Consider the following 19,609-nt stretch of genomic DNA (forward strand, 5'->3'; position numbering starts at 1 on the left):
TTGAAGTAACTCAAAAACAAATATCCGTAGTCCGTACATCTTGAAACTTTCACAAAATATTCATAGGTATGAAATTTTCATTTTTCATTCAAACCATTTGATTATTTTCCTCGATATTTTTTCAGTTGGTCAAATCATTTGAAAATTGAATTTAAGGTTCCTCATAACTTTTTAAAGTTCAATTTAAAATAAATGGTTGAGCGGAAATCCACAATACCTAACATTTTATTTTCAACTAAAGAACTTTTTTGTCAGAATCACAAACATTTGCAAATTATTTCTTTTAGAAATTTTATTTTTATAAGCAAGATTTGAAAGTAACAAGATTCCTCATAAGTTTTTTTACTTAATTCAAAATAAAAGTTAACCTGAGTCACATTAATTTTTATGAGCGTTTGAAGTTCAAATATTTATGACTTTGGATACTCAACGGTAAATTAGGTACCCTTACGGCTATACCTAATAGGTAACGATTGTCTGATTGTCATGAATGATTTTCTATTATTTTATTATAATTCAAAAACGTTAATAACTATGCATACGTACTTTTCTCAAAATGTTTATTTTATCTTTTTCTGTGCACCTTAATAACATTTTCAAATTGTTTTGATTCTTTTTGAGTGATTTATTGTCATTTGAAATTATGAAAGTTTATTTCTAACTTAAATATCAATAAAAGCAATTTCGCTAGGTCAAAAAACTTAAATAAGAAGCTCCTGTTGTTATATTAGCAATTCAAATAGTAGATTCAAAAATAAAATATTAATGAATTTCTGACTCAAAATATTTTGCAAATTTTCTTTACTTTGTCAACATTCAGCGTTCAAACGATTATAAATTTTTTATTAATTTATGCTCAATTTTGAATTCTAAATGGCGAAATGAATGTATTGATTTTACAATGAATTGTGTTTTTATATTTATTTTTTTATTTGTGTGTACTGTGTCTGTACCACGATTTCTTCCGGTAAAAGTGCTTCGTATCTCTTCAACAGCAACTTTGCTGATAGGAATAATATTAATGTAGTTGATGCACTCAAGAGGTAAAAATTTAAAATTCCCAATAGTTTTAAAAAGGAAAAAAAACAAAATATTAAGGAAAAAAGGGAATTTGGACGTAAAACTAGTTTTTGAAAAAATCGATTTTGGTTTTTAGTGTAACTCTAGCCAAAATGACTGTAGATACATGCAATTTTCACTGAATAGTGTTAGCATTTTCTATAGGTCCACTATACAATTTTCAAAATATTTTGATTTGTGTTGAACAATTTATAGGCATATGCAATTTTCAATTATTTGTTTTTTTTTTTTTAAACTTAAGTCGATAAAAAATGTTGGCTAGATCAAAAAACTTATAAATATAACACAATTTTTTACAAAATTCGTAAAAATCACGAAAAGTAGGACATTATTTCGAGTTAGAAATTCATAAAAAAGTGTCTTTTCATATCTAAGATTTTTTAACCTTAATCAAAAAAAAAATTCCATTGGAAAGTCAAATTAAATAATTATTAGGGTTTGAAATTGAAATTTTTTCGACATTGGATATTCACCATACTTCCCATGAAGCGATTTCATATTTTGTTGTTATTAAAAAAAACACCTTGGGCACTTGAAATGTACACCATATGTTTATTTTATCAATTCATATACTTCATACAATTTTCAAAATATTTTGACTTATTTTAAGCTGTTTAAACTAACGGACATTTTCAATTTTGTTTCCATAAATGTCAATAAAATTTTATTGGTTGTGTCAAAAAGCAGGAAAATTTAATATAAGACTCTTGATAACTTGTTACAATAGGCTAATAGCAGTTGAAAAAAATTAAAATACATAGACATTTTAAGTTCAAATTTGGACAAAATCACATAGGTTCTAACACAAAAAGTAACGATTTTTTCCATTTAAAATTAAATAACACAGTCCTTAAAAAGGTTATAAATCGAAAGGGTTCCTGGGGGTGTTCTTATTGTAACATAACAAGTATCAAAATGTATCAAATTTACGTCTCTAAATTAAACGTTACCATGGGCGTAGGTAGGAAATATTTTCGGAGAGAGTTTTTGTCTAAATCCTAAATAGTATGCGAGTTAATAATATACTCGAACAAATTCACAATAAGCTCAAGATTGTTTTATTTAATTTCGGGGGGTGTTTGAACACCCAAACCACCCCCCCCCTTACCTACTCCCATGAACGTTACGGCTTAACTGGCTTTTAGTGATTATGGCAGATCTTTAGTAGAAGTCTAAAATATATCTTATATTTATCTATATAATATCATTTGCTGTGCCGAGCGGCGCCGTGTGAACTGATTCAAAAACAGCCCAATTTACCGAATACCGGCTACCATATGTCCATATTAATATTTTGATAATAAGTAATAACAATACAAATATAATATAATATATCCTAGACCGACAAACCGTCTCTACTCAGAATCGTTTTTCGTATACAATGATATCATATGATACATCATTGAATTCAAATTTAATATCATCATCCACTTAAACGCTTTTTTTTATTCGCTTTCATAAAAATATTTATGAGAAACCTTGTATTCAATTTTAAGTTATTTGGATTTTTTTATCGACATTAGTTTAAAAAAAACAAATTATAATCGAAAACTGCATATATGCCTATAAATAGTTCAATACGAGTACAAATATTTTGAAAATTGTATGGTGTATAGAAAATGCTAACACAAAAATGCACATAAATTTCATAATCTACGGTATAATTTTTTTTAAATTTACATTAAAGACCAAAATAATTCGATTTCTTTGAAAGCTGGTTTTGCGTAAAAATTCCCGTTTTCTTAATTTTTGTTTGTTTTTCTTGTTGTTTTTGAAAACTTTTGGAAATTTAAAATTTAGACCTCCCGAATGCACCAACTAGATTCACTTTCCTACCAGAAAAGTTGCTGTTGAACAAAATCGAAGCACTTTTACTAAACCGTGATGACAGACACAAAAATAGAAGAACACACATTGCAACACTGTCATGCCGTTGTCGTTGCCCGTATCGTCACAACCTAATAAAAATAATTAACATTAATTGACTATTATGTCATATTAAAATATAATAAGTGTATGCCTAACGATTTTCTCAGTAGTTTTTAAATATTTTAGTAAAAACACAGTTTAAGAAACAGTGTACTAGATCCACCCCTGGCATCTGAGGTCACTTTTAAATACGGTCTCGTTAATCGCCCTACCCTCAAGAGTATAAACCGTTAATATATGCGAAAAACAAATAGTAATTACAAATGAGTACCCAAATATATATTTTAATATTTTCTTTTCTTTATATACTTACGTAGTTACGTACTTAATAACTGCGTTTATTATTTTTAAAATAATTACACAGTCATCGAGTTATCATTATACATTAACACTTGCATAGGATAATAAAATAATTTTATTATAAACAACAAATAAAATCTAAAGAAAGTTTTACATAAGGAGATTATAGGTTAATTGTGTATCACAATATATGGGTTGTTCGTTATAACACATAAGGTTTTTAACCACGAACAGTTACCAAAAAATAATGGACCTATTTTTATTATTATTATTCATTTCACATTTGAATAATATATTATAATATTCTGAACTGCTAAATTTATAGATTCCAATATCTATACAAAATAACAATAGGTAGTGTACAGCTCAGACTATAATTTTTACAGACAATTTATTTAATTTAATGTGATACATTATTATAACTTATTATACTAATTATTATAACTAACTTATTCATCAATGTATATGTAATAATTTCCATTTCTTATTCATAAGTTCGCGTTGAAAGTTCTTAGCGGCAGCTCTCCCAAAATGATAAGGCTTGTTAACGTTCACGTAATATTTTGTGGTGTACGTTGTTGGAACAGTCTTAGTTAGTACAAATATATCGTAAACATCATTGATTTTAGAAAGTCTCTTTTCTCTAATATTCAAAATCATAACCGAGGTTTTTGCTGTCATTTTAATACTAACCGAACCACGTAGACCTCGAAACGCCAACGATGACGGTACCCCATTTTTCATCAAAAACTTAGGTGCGATTTGAATGAGAAATTTTTTTGCAATACCCTTGGTCGGTATTGACAGCATTTTGCCGAAAATGCCTCGTTTAAATCTAGTCTTAACGTCGTCACTGCCCGATGACGTAGGGTCTACAGGTGGTTCGTTTCGTTCGTCCGGTTTGATAAATTCGTAATCGTCCAAGTTGCAATCCTCATTACAATATTGATCGTTAAGTTTCGATAAATTGTAAAACAATTCGTCATTGTCTATGACATTGATCCCGTAAGGTCCTGTTTGCACATCGATACCTTTTAAATGCGAGTACAAATCTAAACGATCTTCAACCCACATTGTGCAGATGACTTGTACGGGCGATGTCGCGAGATCGGCAATTAACGGTAACGCGATTGACGCGATTTCGATCGATTTACAAGTATTCATCATTATTACATCTTCGCTGTCTAGTGTGTCGGCAATGAACGCGTGTGGGTTGCATTCGATGAGTAGACTAATGACTATACCGGTAACAATATTGCTACAACCTACGTCGGATAACAATTTTGGTACTTTAGACATTTCGTGGCTGACAGCGTCGATTCCGGTGTTTACGGTGTTCGGTACTTTGGAAACTTCATTACCGATTGCGTCGATCCCAGTGTTGATGGTGTTTGGTACTTTGGAAATTTCGTGCCCGACTGCGTTGATCCCAATGTTGATGGTGTTTGATACTTTAGAAAATTCATTACCGATTGCGTCGATTCCACTGTTCACGATATTGGGTACTTTGGAAAATTCATTACCGACTGCGTCGATCCCAGTGTTCACGGTGTCGGATACTTTGGAAATTTCGTTTCCGATTGCATTAAACGCAGAAGATATATGGTTAAAGACATCAAAACTTACTACTAGAGTAAAAAAATAGCAAGTGGCAAAGTACGTTAAATACTTCATTTTTTTCCAATGTTCTTTTCCGTCTTCGATATTGTACGCAACACCACGCTTTTGCGTTTACTTAGATGAAATTGTAAATAGATCTGAATTTTAGTATTCGAACCTTGTTCATACGCGTTTCAATTAATTCGAAAATAAGTAGGTAAATATAAATATGCTATTGGTTGTTATAAAAAAAAGTATTAATACACATGAGCATATACATGATACAATCTCACTTTAAGTTTAACACTTTCACTGTTGTATCGGCAATATAGGGATATTATAGCGAAAAACTGCCGTCAGTACAATTACAGGTTCATCATACAACTATCCCAGCAATTCGCATGGGGTATTCTACATAAAAATTTAGGCGGCAGGTGCCTCGTGTTCAAACTTAAGACAATATTTAGCGACTAGCGAGTAACGACCACAGCTACAGATAAACAACTAACGATGGAAAATTGTTGTATTTTGTACGTTACGTTAGGTTATGATCAAAACGCATTGGTACAGGCCGGCCTGCCACCAGCCCACGTGCAGCCGTACAGGGCCGCCAGCCCACTCTCATAGTTGCATGCATTGCTCCAACATGATGCCTGACATACACCGTCCAACGGATCGAATCGCAAAAAAATCCCAGAAGTCTAAAAATATTATTACACCACGGAAAATAACCGAAAACAATTTAAATATAAATACGAACATATGCATACACAATATAATAATACAATATATTTATATAATTATATATTGTTTAATATCAAGTCATTAAGTAGTTAATAATGATAATATTATAGAACCTACAGCCAAAAAACTTCAGTCTTAGGTTTATACTACATTTATAGTTTATACACAAATTACACAACTATTCATAGTAATAAGTAATAACTAATAAATAAATAAAATTAACTTATAGTAATTAGTCAATACAAAACAGACGGTAGAACCTTTAGTATTAGTTCGTTGCTCAAAAAAATTCACACCAGTGGACCTCCTATTTTATTTTATTACATTCATCCTTTTAACATCAGCTACTAGGCCCATTGGCCATTAGCTATTATTATCTAAGATTATTAGCTGTTATTTATATTATATTATTATGTACTATTAAGCATTATTGTACTATGGTTTTTCGAATATTATAATCAACAAAACGAAGAATATAATAATTGTATAATACTTGTATGGATTTAATTTCCGTGGTGTTTTTTTCCGCTCACCCTGGGGATCACAACATTGTTCCGCGGCCTGCATCGAGAGGGCCTCAGAAATGATCCCCTGCATGACTGTATTGGAATTTTATCTGCTTTAAATAATGATCATATACATTTAACTCAGTGTTAAGATTTTAAGTACATAGTATAAACACTATATATGGCTATCGCTTTTAAGTTACTCAAAAAAAAAAATAGATTTTGTCAAAAACAGATTTTGCATTAGATATCCCTTATTTTCTTTTTTTACCACCTCTTTTGAAAACTAATGAGAATTTTTTAATTTAGATAGTACCAATAACATTAACTTTCCTGCCAGAAAATATGATGACAGACACAAAAACAAAAAAAATGCATCATTGTAAAATCTAAAAATTCAGAACTCTTAAGGTTAAATGAATTATGAACAATTAAGTACAGATTTATATTATTATACATATTGTGGATACTCTGGCTTGACAGTCACCTTCACAAGTCCAGACTCGTCTCAAGCTCAACTGTGGCTCCAAGTGGTGACTCCATGTTGATAAGTTAGTAATAATATAGTTTAAGCAGCAAAAAACGTACATAACTAATAATCAGTTAAAATAAATTATCTTTTATTCAACTCTTCTTAATACTATTACATGACAAAACCTTAAGAACTATTATTTTGGACATTATATTCTCAATTCTATCACAATCAAACAATTTATAAAAAAAAATATATCTTAATTATAACAAATGATAGACGACATCACCATTGCTTCAATACTATAGCTTTTGTGCGATTTACTTTTAACTTAATAGCTGCTATGTAAATTCTCAAAATTCTCAATAATATATAGAAATATTACCATACATTTAGCCATCTTTCAATATGTATCAAAATATATTTTTGTTAAAATCAACAATAAGCTTTTGTTTTTAGTTTTTGGTAATAAATGATCACAACAATTTAATTTTTGGTAAACAAATAATTCATTAATAAGAAAAAAAATATATATTAAAATCAATTAGCTTTAAAAATAAAAATAATCTATAATTAACATAATATACAATGATTATGCACCATTAATCAAATAGAAAATTATTTGAATCATGGAGTAATGACTGAATATAGAGACAACTTAATTGTTATTATTGTTTATCAATTTTAGGTAACAAAATAAGTAAGAACACATATTGAAAGACAACTTAAGTCTCATTAAATATTTATCATCTTGTTCATTCCTAACGCAATATTAAATGTAACAAAAAATATAACAATTGAGAGACCAAAAAGTTTACTAAAATTGTAATTATCAACTTCAAGCTAGCTATGATATAATGTTTTATTATTGCTCTATGTTTAAAATATATATATATTCTTTGTAAATACACAGCCAAATGGAAGCAAATTGAAAAACAGACTCAAGTTAAGTTAATTTTTGCAACACTTATGATTGGAATGTTGAATTAGGAATGAAATTTGGTAAAAAAAATAATTATATAATCAAAAATAAAATTAGAAGAAAATAAAAAAAAATGTAAAAATTAGCACTTTTAAGCAATCAACCAAGTTAATTAATCCATCATGTAATAAATTTATCTCAATTGTTATTAAGATATTAATTAATTATTATAAATTAAGTACTTGGACTTATTGCTAATTATCCAAAAGTCCTGCTGAAGGACTTCTAAGAAGATTATTCAGCCTTAATATGATCATCCGACGCAGCCACGGAGGCAATTTCACAATATGACTGTTCTAAACAATGTTTTAATTCTTGATAAGTAACCACTAATATGGTCTTTTCATCACGCGAATACAAACAAATCTAAAAAAAATAACAATTTTGAAATAGGCAAGTAAAACAAAAATAATATAATAATATTTATAATTTACGGTATCTGAAGATCCAGAATCGAGTTTGTTTAAAGTTTGAACTATGTGCGACATATCTAGCCAAGGGCGTCCTTCTTCAGTGACTTGATGAAATAGATAGTCCCTAAATAATTTTAACATATACCGATCACCAGTTTCTGACCATGCTGGATCTAAATTAAACCTGAAAATAAAATATTTTTTTTTAATAAACATATAAACAAATGCAATAAAACATTTTCAATAAATTTATTACTCGGGTCGTTCGTTAATTGATCCAAGTTTCACAAGCAATCGAAACAAACGGCCATTTTCCATCTCTTTGGATAGCTCATTTTCCAAATTGTCAGAGTGATTCTGTGCAGAATCCAATTGCGTGTAAAACCTAGCTCCTATCATTGGCATTAACTCTGAAATATGCCGTCTTTGACTACTCAGTAAATACCTGAGAGATAATTAAAATAGTTATCATATAATATTGTGTTTTACTGTCTTTAATTAGATTCATGTACCAAACCTTATTAAATTACGAATATCACTACTGTACGAGCGTGCCATTAAATCAATAGAAGTAGCAAGATTATCTTGATGAACAGCTATAAGAGATCGACAAGCCAGTGCTAATAAAAGCTTACCAAAGTCTGTTAAATCTTCTTGCTAAAAATGTTAACTCATATTTTAAATAACATTCATTAATTAAATAAATATTAAATCTTCACTCACTTGAAAATGACCAATCATGTTTGAGCTGGCCATATCATTTAACAAAATATCTGTTATAGCTACACAATTGATTCGTAGTCTTGCTCTGGTATTTACATGACCTGTCACTAAAACCCTATTTAGACAAAGACCTCGTAACGCTAATCCAGATCCGTGTATTACTCGGAGTGCACCACTCAGTTGAATCGCGTAGTTCCATAGTGTATTTTCAGATAATAGTCCATTACTAAAACAAAGTTTATAGTTGTTTTTAATTAAAAATTATTTTATTACAAACAATTGTAGTTAGTAGTTCAAGGTAAGTCTTTAAATTGTTATGTGAGGATATGTTGAAATAATTATTATGAATTAATAAAAGTTATGTTCAGAAAACAATATAATTTAATTCAAAAATGTTAAAGTATATTATAAATCTAGAATAATAATAAAATAAATAGGTACATTGAAATGTTGAAAAGCTGACCACATTATAAAAAATATACAGAGTGACTCAACATGTATGCTCACCCTAATTATTTTCATTAATAATGAATTTATTCAAATTTTGACCTTTGAAATTTTTAAGTATCTTTTAAAGTAATATTTTCAAATTCTTGGCCTAGAAAGTTACAAATAACTCAAAAACTACGAATCCCAATTATTGATTTTGTTTACATTTAATTGAAAAAACTTAACAATTTACAGAAAAAGAGTAATTCTTATTCGAATAAATAACTTATCCCACAGGATACTCCTTAAACCAGTGTTTCCCAAACTTTTTGCAATAGCGAATCATATATTGAATTTTCATGGAGTATGTGACCCCCTGCTAGAAAAAAAATTCTATCATACATTCTACAATACTAGTTGGACTTCACATTAGAGATACCAATTTATGGCTAAAATAACAGTAATCGTAACCACGAGTTGCGACCCATCAAAAAGATTTGACCCATAGTTTGGGAAACGCTGCCTTAAATGGTATACAATATAAGTAATTGAAATTAGTTTAATTTTTAATTTGTATTAGCTTTAAGCCAAACGTTATGATACTTTGACAACTAATTTAATATCTTGAACAAAACAATAACGTCATTATTATATATTAAAATAGGCAATGAATAACCTGAAACATTTTAAAAATTAATATACTTTGGTAAATTAAAAAAAATTAAATCTAGGCCTAAAAATAATTGAAGTCAAAATTGAATTTTAACATTTCTGATTATATCAAACTCTCAAGTGAAATATTTCTTATAAAAATGAACAATATGTATTTTGTATCTTTAATTTCAAATACCGACTAAAACAAAAAATGAAACCAAAAATTCAATTTAATATAGGACTTTTGAAAAATGATTTACCTATGCTGATGTCGTAAAATTGCATTTTTAGTATGGCTGTAAGGTCGTGGTGCATTTGGATCAGAACTAAATGGATCGTTATAACCATTCATTGTTTCATTAGAATTGAAATGTCGTGTTTGTAAAGATTCAGAATCCGGATGATAATTAAAAATAAACATTAATGCTAAAAAAAAAAACAATAATTAATCCCAAAAAAATATCAGAACATTTAAAATTATATAAATAATATAGGTCACAAGGACACTCACAACTATCATTAAAAGCTTTTGTTATAAATACATCCTTTAACTGAACAATATTTGCATGATTGATTTTTTTCCAAGCTTCAATTAATGGAGCATATTTTGTAATTGTTAATCGAAAACCTATAACATCAAACATTTAAAATAAACCACCAACTCAAATATATATATTTTTTTTCATTCAGTAAATTGTTATTAATTTGAAACACAAATTTAATGTGAAAAAACTGTGCCATTGAGATTAAAATTTAAATGTGAATAAAAAAGCTATTGCTTATTCAAGTTTTTAATTCTTATGTTAATATCAAAATAAAAAAAATATGCTTAAGTTACTTTAAAGTAACTAAAGAGTGACTACCTAACCTAACTTTAGAGTATTTATCCAAATTAATGTTCTTATGGATAAAACATAACCTAAAGTACTATGACCTTGGTTTTTTAAAACGTAAACGGGAAAAAGTTCCAGAATATATCCCTCAGGAAGATAACGAATGCCCAACCTTTATATCTAATTACACATTACATAAAGGTATTTCCATGATAACTGTGAAAGAAGTGACACACTTCTAAAAAACATTCATAACCACTGTCTCATAAAGAACCAGCCACCATAACCATACCTGGTAACCACATGTGTCATCTAAAAAACAACTGGTGTCGTGAATTGATTGAAAATTAAAAAAATTATTTATTTATCAAAAAATAAATATATAGACAGCTAAACAGTCAAGGGTTACTAATGGGTGACTTCTTACTCCAAATATGAATGTACATTTTATTCTTTCAAATCATATTTATTGTGCTAAAAAGTATAGGGTGTGTCTACTTATATCTAATGTAAAATTTAAAAAAAAAGTTAGCATCTCATAAAAAATATAATTAATAAATAATCATAGTAATAATTAAAAACTAGTAAAAAAGTTAATTTAATTGTTACCATGAATTCGTTTTAAACAACATTTCTCTCCAGTCTTTGAATATGTTGCTCGATAAGTGGATGTACTATAAGTCAATATTTTAGAAGAGTGTCCATATATATCTAGCGGATAAACATCATGATAATCTTCAACAGTTTCTGGTAAATCTAAAGTATAAATGTCATCAAACTATTAAAACTGCATAAAGAAAAATTACTCATTTATTGAGAATGTTACAGACCAGGCCATCGTTCTGAGTCTGGCGAGGCCATTGATAAAGCATTTCTATGCAACAAATCTCTTCTTAAGTCATCTTGGGCATATAATGAAGATGTAGGTGATTCAACAGATGGCATTGGTAAATATCCAGACGGATCATCAAAGATATTACCATTTGGTTGATTAGTACCATTAGTGTCTGGAGGATAGAAATATGTTGTACCATTGACATTTTTCTATTGGACATCAGATAATAATAATTAAAATATATTTTTAAGATACTTAAAAATTATTAGAGATAATATTAAGTCATACTATCTACCTGATATGCTTGTATAGGCTGAGATTTATCTTTAGCATACATTGAGGAACCATCGGGATTATTTAACGAACCAACTAGATTTCTAGGTACGAAATCAACAGTTGGTATAGATGCCTGAAAACAAAAATCATTATTGTACTTAAGAAATATGTTATCATGGTATAGAATTTGAAATATCTGCCAAAAATATTAATATGTATTGAGCAATTTACACGTATTTCTCAGAATCAGAGTATGAGCTAATTATGTTTAAAAAAACAAATTAAATATTTAATGTAAATTAAAATGTTCATGTTATTCTAAAAATTAACTATTTATCAACTAATGTGTACTTTAAGTGTCAGGAACGATGAGTTTAATACAAAAATTTGCCTCATAGGGAAAACTCATGCCTCATGAAAAAATCAGATTTTGATAACTAATGTTTCATTTGAAAGATGAATACTTTATGTTGGTCTCATCAGACACCAATTTTAAAAACCTGTAATCAACTTACATAATGCATATTTTTGAGTATTTTGGATTGTATTATTTATTTTTGATATTATTAAGACTTAAATAATTAAAGAATTAGTTTCCAACACGAATAAAGTTTTCCTCATTTAAATTTAAAAAAAAATGATCATAATCTGAATGTCTGCGAGGAGTTATCATATTTACTGTGCAGATTAATGCATATTTCTGCTCTCATAACATGTTAGCTGCAGAAAATATTTGAGTATACAGGTTGTGGCGCTAAAAAAGTTTCTTAAAAATTGAAAAATTAAAATATTGTTGTACAACTTGCATCTGTTTATGAAATAATGTTTCACAAAAAAGCTGACAAAAAAAAAAAAATTAATTTTAACACTGACCAAATTGTAATACATTTAATAAGACAGAATATGAAGCCAATTGACGTTATTCACCATATGAAAACAATGTAAAATGACGCCAATTGGCGTTATCTGCAGTGAATATGTTCATAAATAGCTGGCTTAGACAACATTAACTCTAAGTATAAATGGGATGATTAATTTTATACAAGAAATATATTTGATACAAAATCTAGTAATAAGATATAGTTTTATTTTAATATTTATAACCTAACCTAACTTAACCTACCTTCTTCATCGATACAGATGACTGGTTTATATCTAAATTAGAATAATTTTTTGATAATGTTGAGTACAATGTTGATTGAGGTGATGCATTATTTTGACGTTTCTAAAAATAAAACAAAAATAATTACTTATTAGAATTATAATAATAATAAAATTAAAATATACAAAAATGTATTATAGAATTAAAATTATGCATGAATATACATTTTATTTACTATGATATATTGGAATAGTAGTTTAAATATTTAATGTAACATATTATTGGTAGTAGATACTCTATTGAACTGATTAAGTGTAGTGACCGCCCGCTACCCCACTTTTTTCATGGGGTGGTATGATTACAGTTTTGCTACCCCTTAAAAAATTGTGATTTTGGTACCAGAAATATAATAGTATAGTTATCAGTTATTTTCTAACTCTAACAAAATAACCATTTATATTTTATTAAAATTATAATTTAAAAACATCTTGATTAAAAATGAAACCGTTAATTTTATTTTTTAAATATCTATATTGATATCAATATCAATTGGAATTTTAGAATATTTGACTGTGATTTAAGGCAACAATATTATCTATACTCAAACATGAATAATATAATAGACATTATCAGAACAATTATTTTACAGGTTTAAAGTAGATATATTGTTATTTTCTTCTTTTAATAAAAATGTTTAAAAACTATTGGTTTCTAGTGGTAATTTTTGTTGTTATGCAATTAATCAGTTAATTACACCACTGGTTCATACTATAAGAATATATTTATAATGCCTGCCAAAATTTAAAACAACTTATTAAATAAATGACTCAACTATAATAAATAAAAAATAATTATCTGATATTAGTTTATTTAATATTATAAAATTATAAAAATTAATAATTGCTTTGATTCAGTTTTTATTTCAATAATATAATAATTTCTTTGGAACATAAAGCATTATATTATTATATTATTCAATACAATTAATGAATAAGCTCAATCAATTTTTTTCCTATGACCTAATGATATTGAGATCAAATATGTTTGTCCCTAAATATAAGTAACTAATTAATAGATATATTAAATTGGCATATTATACATACCATATAAGTAGCAAGTTTTGATTCTTCCGGAGGACCATTTTGCAATAAATTATATTGCGTCACTAGTGCCATTGGGTCCATTTTTGATCTTTGGTCTCCTTGCTTTATAAAAGAAAACTTAAACAATTAATGAAACTCAACTGCTAGGCAGTATCCAAAATTGCAAATTTAAACAAAAAGAAAAATATTTTAACTCTTTGAAGCTTTGTAGCTACTTGCAGGGAATGACCATAGCTGGTGTAAACTGCTAAGTGTAGGATAAGTATTATGAGTAACCGTATTTTAATGGTGTATGTACAACACTGTAAATTAAATTTTTTTTAACCATGTCAATACACACCAGTTTTGATAAATTTGATCGTTTGTCAGTGTTTTGAGGAATGGGCACAACAAGAAAACCTTGAACAAACACTAATCACTCACTTAAGATGACGTTATACGTCTGAAGTCCAAAAAGTGTTGTTTGATTGAGTACTGTCGTAGGTTACCGCATTACCACTATCGTTCCTAGTGCAAACATGAATATAACTGTGCGAAGTGTCTAAAAAACTAGCAGTGAAACGTTGAGTAATGGTAATAACGGTTACCGCAGACAATGTCACTGCGGTTAATCATATTTACTATTCAGACAGTGATCGAGTTACTTGTCTTATAATATTTTTAATTCGTTTTTTTTTTTTTTTTGCGACGATGCGGAAATGGTTATTATTATTTCTATTGTCCGTCACGAATTGGCTACTCAAACGGACAATAGTATCAAAGTACTTAATGAAAGCGCATCAACTCTGCTACTGAGTACTAGGTAACTACTGACTACTGACCGATGACTCTTCGCAGTTCGCGTCTCCCAAGCCGTGTAGCCGCGATCACTTATTTTATGGTTCGTTTGTTCGTTCCTTCTTCCAAATGCACGCTTTGTACACATATAAATAATACAATTTAAAAAGGTAAATTATTTTCTTTATCTATAAATGTAAATACTAAATAATAATATTAATATTATTCTACTCTGTAACAATTCTCCTCCGTGGCCGTGCCATCAGCTGCACATCAACATTGTGATTGTGATTTGTGATTTATGTTGTTCTTTTACAAGTTTTTAGAATTACATTGTTATTGTTTTCATTACATTAGGAAATTATCTCATGGAAGATAAACTTTGATAATTGTCATAGAACAAAAACACAATAATTTAAATTTAAAATTTCGTCTCCGGTTGCCAGATTTATTGCTATTTAAAATAAAGCGGCCCTCACACGATCAATATTACTGACAATATAAATATTGACAGTATTTTCATAACTGACAGTATAGTCCTCAAACGGTCATTACAAATTACATTCAATACTCAGTATTTTTTACTTTCACAATAGTTCAGATCGATTGTTGTCTATAGATACTGTAAATTATTAATTAGTTTAAATAGTACAAATATTTTTAAATTTACAAAAATGGATAAGAAAAAGGCGTGCATTGCAATTATAATCGCCCTTTCTGTAACAAAAAAAAAGCAGATAAAACGTAAACGATGGATAAAAGAATGGATTGCTAAACGAAAAGTCTTACACTCACTTAAATATTTTAAATGAAATAAAATTATCTGATCCAAAAGATTATCAAAACTATTTTCGTATGAGTGATGTTATTTATAATCAACTATTAAACATGCTAAGACCATTTATAACCAAAATGGATACGAATATGAGAGACAGTATTTCTGCAAACGAAAGGCTTGCCGTTACTTTGAGATACTTGGTGACTGGACGTTCATTTGAAGATTTAAAATTTTCTTCTATTATATCACCAACAACAATAAGCATGATTGTAATTGAGAAATGTGAAGCTATTGTTACTGTACTCAAGGATCTTATTCAGGTATATAAAACATTATTTTACTTTTAAATTTAAAGTAGTTTTATATTTTTATGTGAGATAAACAATATATATTTTTTTCAAATTTTTAGACAAAAATAACAGTATTATATTAAATTATTAAACAACAAAACTTAAACAATATATTTATTTTTAATTTTACAACCATGCTTTAGTCTTTAACATTATTACAGTCTTTATAATTTATATGAGCAATCAGTGTTATTAAATAAAGTCACAATTTAGTATTAATATTAAACATCACTTCCATTCCAGTTGCCATAGAAATTTTGTAAATTTGTTTGTGTCAAAACATAGTCCTGTGATTGCGTTGTATCAATTGAAGATTCGTTCCAACTATTTACTGTCATTGGAGTAGATGTACAAGTGCAGTCTTCTTCGTTTATTTTGACTGAGTTTCTGTGCAAAGTTCCAAGCTGTGCCTCAAACAAAATATCATTAATCGCCTTCTGAGCAAATACTTTTTGATTAGGAGTCGGGGTTTTTAAAGTATTTGCCCAAACTTTGGACTGGTCTAAATCTGAATCTTGTATATTTTCTTCTTTTGATAAATAATTACACGCAAGTGAAAGTAATTCATTTTGTTGACTGATAGATGATTTGGATTTTTTTGGTGTAGGAACTGCATTTTCTGTATGTTGAATTGCTTCACTAGAGTCATTGTTTGGTACCTTAAATATAAATCGAAAAATTACATAAAAAATATTTTTTTAATATCTTACTAATACGTCATTAAAATATTGTAAATGTAAATAACTTTATCAAAATAAGTAAAAATAAAACTATTTTATTAGGTTGTTATTTTGTTATTTATCATGGGACTGTGTAAATGATTAGGCAATTTATATTAATTAGTAAATTTTTATAGCTTCCGCAGACTCCTGAAGCATGGAAAATTGTTGCGAGTGATTTTAATGACAAATGGAATTTCGGTAATTGTTTGGGAGCCATAGATGGCAAACACGTGGACATAAAAAAACCACCCAACTCGGGCTCAATGTACTACAATTATAAAGGTATAAATTATAATAATAATAATAAATTATATTAATTATTAATTATTTTTTAAATATTATTAAGGTATATTTAGTATTGTCCTCATGGCGATAGTTAATGCGAATTATCAATTCACTATGGTTGACGTTGGAGCAAATGGTAGAATATCAGATGGAGGTGTACTTTACTATACAAAATTTTGGGAAAAGTTTGAAAACAATACACTTAATATTCCACTACCGTCATGTTTACCAAACACTAGTGGAACATATCCATATGTATTTGTTAGTGACGAGGCATTTTCACTAAAATCTAATTTAATGAAGCCATTTAGCCAACATGAGTTGACAAACCATCGACGCATTTTTAACTATCGATTATCCAGAGCTCGGCGTGTTGTCGAAAACGCTTTTGGAATAATAGCATCTAAATATGGAGTGTTTCAAAGACCAATAAATCTTTGCCCCGAAAAAGCAGTAAAAATTACATAGGCTTGTTGCTGCTTACACAATTTTTTAATTGAAACAAATCAGCAGCTATATTGTTCAAAAAGTATTCTTGTCGAAGAAAATTTAGAAACTGGAGAAATAATTAATGGTTATGAAAGAACAGAAAACGTATTAGGTTCTTTAAAGAAAACTCCTATTCGTAACGCAAGCGAAGATGCGAAATTGGTGAGAGAAAAATACTGCAATTATTTTAATAAGGAAGGTCAAGTTCCATGGCAAACAAATATGATTTAAAATTATATAATTTATTACAATTATAACTATTATTATTATTTATTTATTTATATTATAAATTAAAAAGTGCCTACATAATTACTTTACTTTTAAGTGTATTGCTTCTTAAGTTTTTACTTTTTTTGTGTGTGTGTAATAATATAAAGTAAAAGAAATGTACTTATATTTATTTTATTACTTTATTTTTATTTTACTTAATACATTTCATTTTTAGATTATAAACGTAAAATATGGTATAAAATAAATAAGTATAACATAATATGAGAAAATATTTAATGATAAATTATCCTACCTTTATCTCTTCGTCTCTATTTTCAACTTTATCATCAATGGAACATACGCTTTTAGTTGGTTTTTCGAAATCCGTTAAGAATGATAACTCTTCAAATAACCAAGATGATGGTTGATAGACGTCGTCTGTCCCAGCACCACTTCTTTTCGAGTCGTTAATTTTTTTTAATTCTTTCCGAAAGTTGCTTCTTAATGTATTAATTTTTTTTTTACATCTTCAATTGTAGAGTCATTCTTCAAATGTTTATAATAACTTAAGAGTTTTTTATAGGCAGAATTTTTTTTATCTCTATTGGAGTACTCTTTACAACGAACATCCCACAATTCGGGTAATTGTTTGTACTCTAAAAAAAAATCTCGCAATATGGATCGATCGCGGCATTCGCGGCTTGTGATTTCACTTCCGTCATCCATCGCTGCGATGTCAATACTGACGAAGTGTCAATATCGACCTCACACTATCAATATAATCATCAGTAAACAAATACTGACGACTCGATATCCGAATTTTTCATCAGTCATCAGTAACGTTTTTTCATACTGACAGTACATCAGTATTCACATCACACGATCAATAATACTGTCAGTATCAAATACTGTCAGTAATATTGATCGTGTGAGGGCCGCTTAACACAAGTGTCAAGCAGTCCGCTCGGCAGTGGCAGTCGGGCAGTCGCCACTCGCCAGTCAACCTCGACGCCCGGCTCTAGTTGCAACTCGCCAGCGATGTGATGTTCGTACGTTACAGATCCACGCAAATACAATTAGGTTAAAAATAGTTATACATACGTAGGTGCCTCATAGTTCTTACTACTACTGACTGGGCAGGTGTTGTACCCAGAACTGTCCCGGTAAGCCGCTACTCAAAAATAATATTAAAATAAATATATAATATATCATATTAATTATATAATAAATATAATATTTTTAATTATATCGATATAAATATAAATTATAATTTTTTTGTTTTTTCGTATCACAACACGTGAGTATGAAATATTGAGTAGGATAGTAGGTACGATAATGGTGGTATAAAATTTTAGATTTCGATTCTGCTGATCATTGAATTGGAAAATTAAATTTTGATTTTAATAATATTTTTTTGTGGTTTTAAAAACATTTTAGATTCTGAGCGGAGAGATGAATGTATTTGATTTTACCATGTGTATTTTTATATTTATTTATTATTTTTTTTTTTTTGTGGGTGTCATCAAGGTTTCTTGCAGTAAAAGGGCTTCGACTTTCTTCAACAACTACTTTTCTGGTAGGAAACTGAATCTAATTGATGCATTCGAGAGGTCAAAATATGAAATTCCCAATAGTTTTCAAAATCAGCAGAAAAAACAAACAGTTCAGGAAAAACAGGAATTTTTACGCAAAACCATTTTTCGAAAAAACAGATTTTGGTTTTTAGAGTAGGTAAATTTAACGAAAATGACAGTAGATATATGAAATTCTCACTGAATATTTGTGTAAGTATTTACTATACACTCTAAAGTTTTCAAAATATTTTGATTTGTGTTGAACTATTAATTGGCAAAGAAAATTTCGATTATTATTTGTTTTTTTTAAACCCAAGTCGATAAAAAAATTTTCGCGCGGTCAAAAAACTTGGAAATGTAATACAACTTGTTGTTAATGAAAGTTAAAAAAAAAGTTGAGCATAAATCCACAATAATTATTTTATGAGTATTTAAACTTAAAAA

At 28.4% G+C, this 19,609-nt stretch overlaps 2 protein-coding genes across 4 annotated transcripts; one reads left to right on the forward strand and one right to left on the reverse strand.

The window, feature by feature from the left end:
• Positions 1 to 7,175: 7,175 nt before the first annotated feature.
• On the reverse strand, positions 7,176 to 15,097 carry LOC111033247 (PAB-dependent poly(A)-specific ribonuclease subunit PAN3). Of its 3 annotated transcripts, XM_022313907.1 has the most exons (14): positions 14,989 to 15,097; positions 14,802 to 14,893; positions 13,981 to 14,082; positions 12,899 to 13,000; positions 11,795 to 11,908; positions 11,495 to 11,708; positions 11,274 to 11,420; positions 10,343 to 10,459; positions 10,092 to 10,257; positions 8,749 to 8,974; positions 8,543 to 8,682; positions 8,282 to 8,470; positions 8,047 to 8,209; positions 7,177 to 7,978 (listed from the first exon to the last, which is right to left on the reverse strand). In XM_022313907.1, exons 3-14 carry the CDS (start codon positions 14,059 to 14,061, stop codon positions 7,847 to 7,849), a joined length of 1,791 nt encoding a protein of 596 aa, XP_022169599.1. In that variant the 5' UTR covers positions 14,062 to 14,082; positions 14,802 to 14,893; positions 14,989 to 15,097; the 3' UTR covers positions 7,177 to 7,846. The 3 variants fall into 3 exon arrangements, with proteins under 3 accessions (XP_022169597.1, XP_022169598.1, XP_022169599.1); XM_022313905.1 differs by lacking the exons at positions 14,802 to 14,893; positions 14,989 to 15,097 and adding an exon at positions 14,404 to 14,493 and having other exon boundaries at positions 7,176 to 7,978; XM_022313906.1 differs by lacking the exons at positions 14,802 to 14,893; positions 14,989 to 15,097 and adding an exon at positions 14,321 to 14,339 and having other exon boundaries at positions 7,176 to 7,978.
• A 158-nt stretch (positions 15,098 to 15,255) lies between these two features.
• Positions 15,256 to 17,422, forward strand: LOC111033249. Its single transcript, XM_022313908.1, has 3 exons — positions 15,256 to 15,855; positions 16,742 to 16,889; positions 16,954 to 17,422. The coding sequence occupies exons 1-3, from the start codon at positions 15,613 to 15,615 to the stop codon at positions 17,358 to 17,360; spliced, it is 798 nt and encodes a 265-aa protein (XP_022169600.1). The 5' UTR covers positions 15,256 to 15,612; the 3' UTR covers positions 17,361 to 17,422.
• The last annotated feature ends 2,187 nt before the right edge of the window (positions 17,423 to 19,609 follow it).

This window comes from Myzus persicae, unplaced genomic scaffold, assembly GCF_001856785.1.
Source record: "Myzus persicae strain clone G006 unplaced genomic scaffold, MPER_G0061.0, whole genome shotgun sequence".
Classification (NCBI taxonomy): Eukaryota; Metazoa; Arthropoda; class Insecta; order Hemiptera; family Aphididae; genus Myzus; species Myzus persicae.

What these genes read in the sequence shown, in the direction of transcription:
- LOC111033247 (XM_022313905.1), bottom strand. Translation starts at nt 14,061, where the DNA reads ATGGACCCAATGGCACTAGTGACGCAATATAATTTATTGCAAAATGGT. An exon ending in CAAAACTTGCTACTTATATG is followed by an intron (nt 13,001 to 13,980) that starts GTATGTATAATA and finishes TTTTATTTTTAG; the next exon opens with AAACGTCAAAATAATGCATC. An exon ending in AAAAGCTTTTAATGATAGTT is followed by an intron (nt 10,258 to 10,342) that starts GTGAGTGTCCTT and finishes TTTTTTTTTTAG; the next exon opens with CATTAATGTTTATTTTTAAT.
- LOC111033249 (XM_022313908.1), top strand. Translation starts at nt 15,613, where the DNA reads ATGAGTGATGTTATTTATAATCAACTATTAAACATGCTAAGACCATTT. An exon ending in TACTCAAGGATCTTATTCAG is followed by an intron (nt 15,856 to 16,741) that starts GTATATAAAACA and finishes AAATTTTTATAG; the next exon opens with CTTCCGCAGACTCCTGAAGC. An exon ending in AATGTACTACAATTATAAAG is followed by an intron (nt 16,890 to 16,953) that starts GTATAAATTATA and finishes AATATTATTAAG; the next exon opens with GTATATTTAGTATTGTCCTC.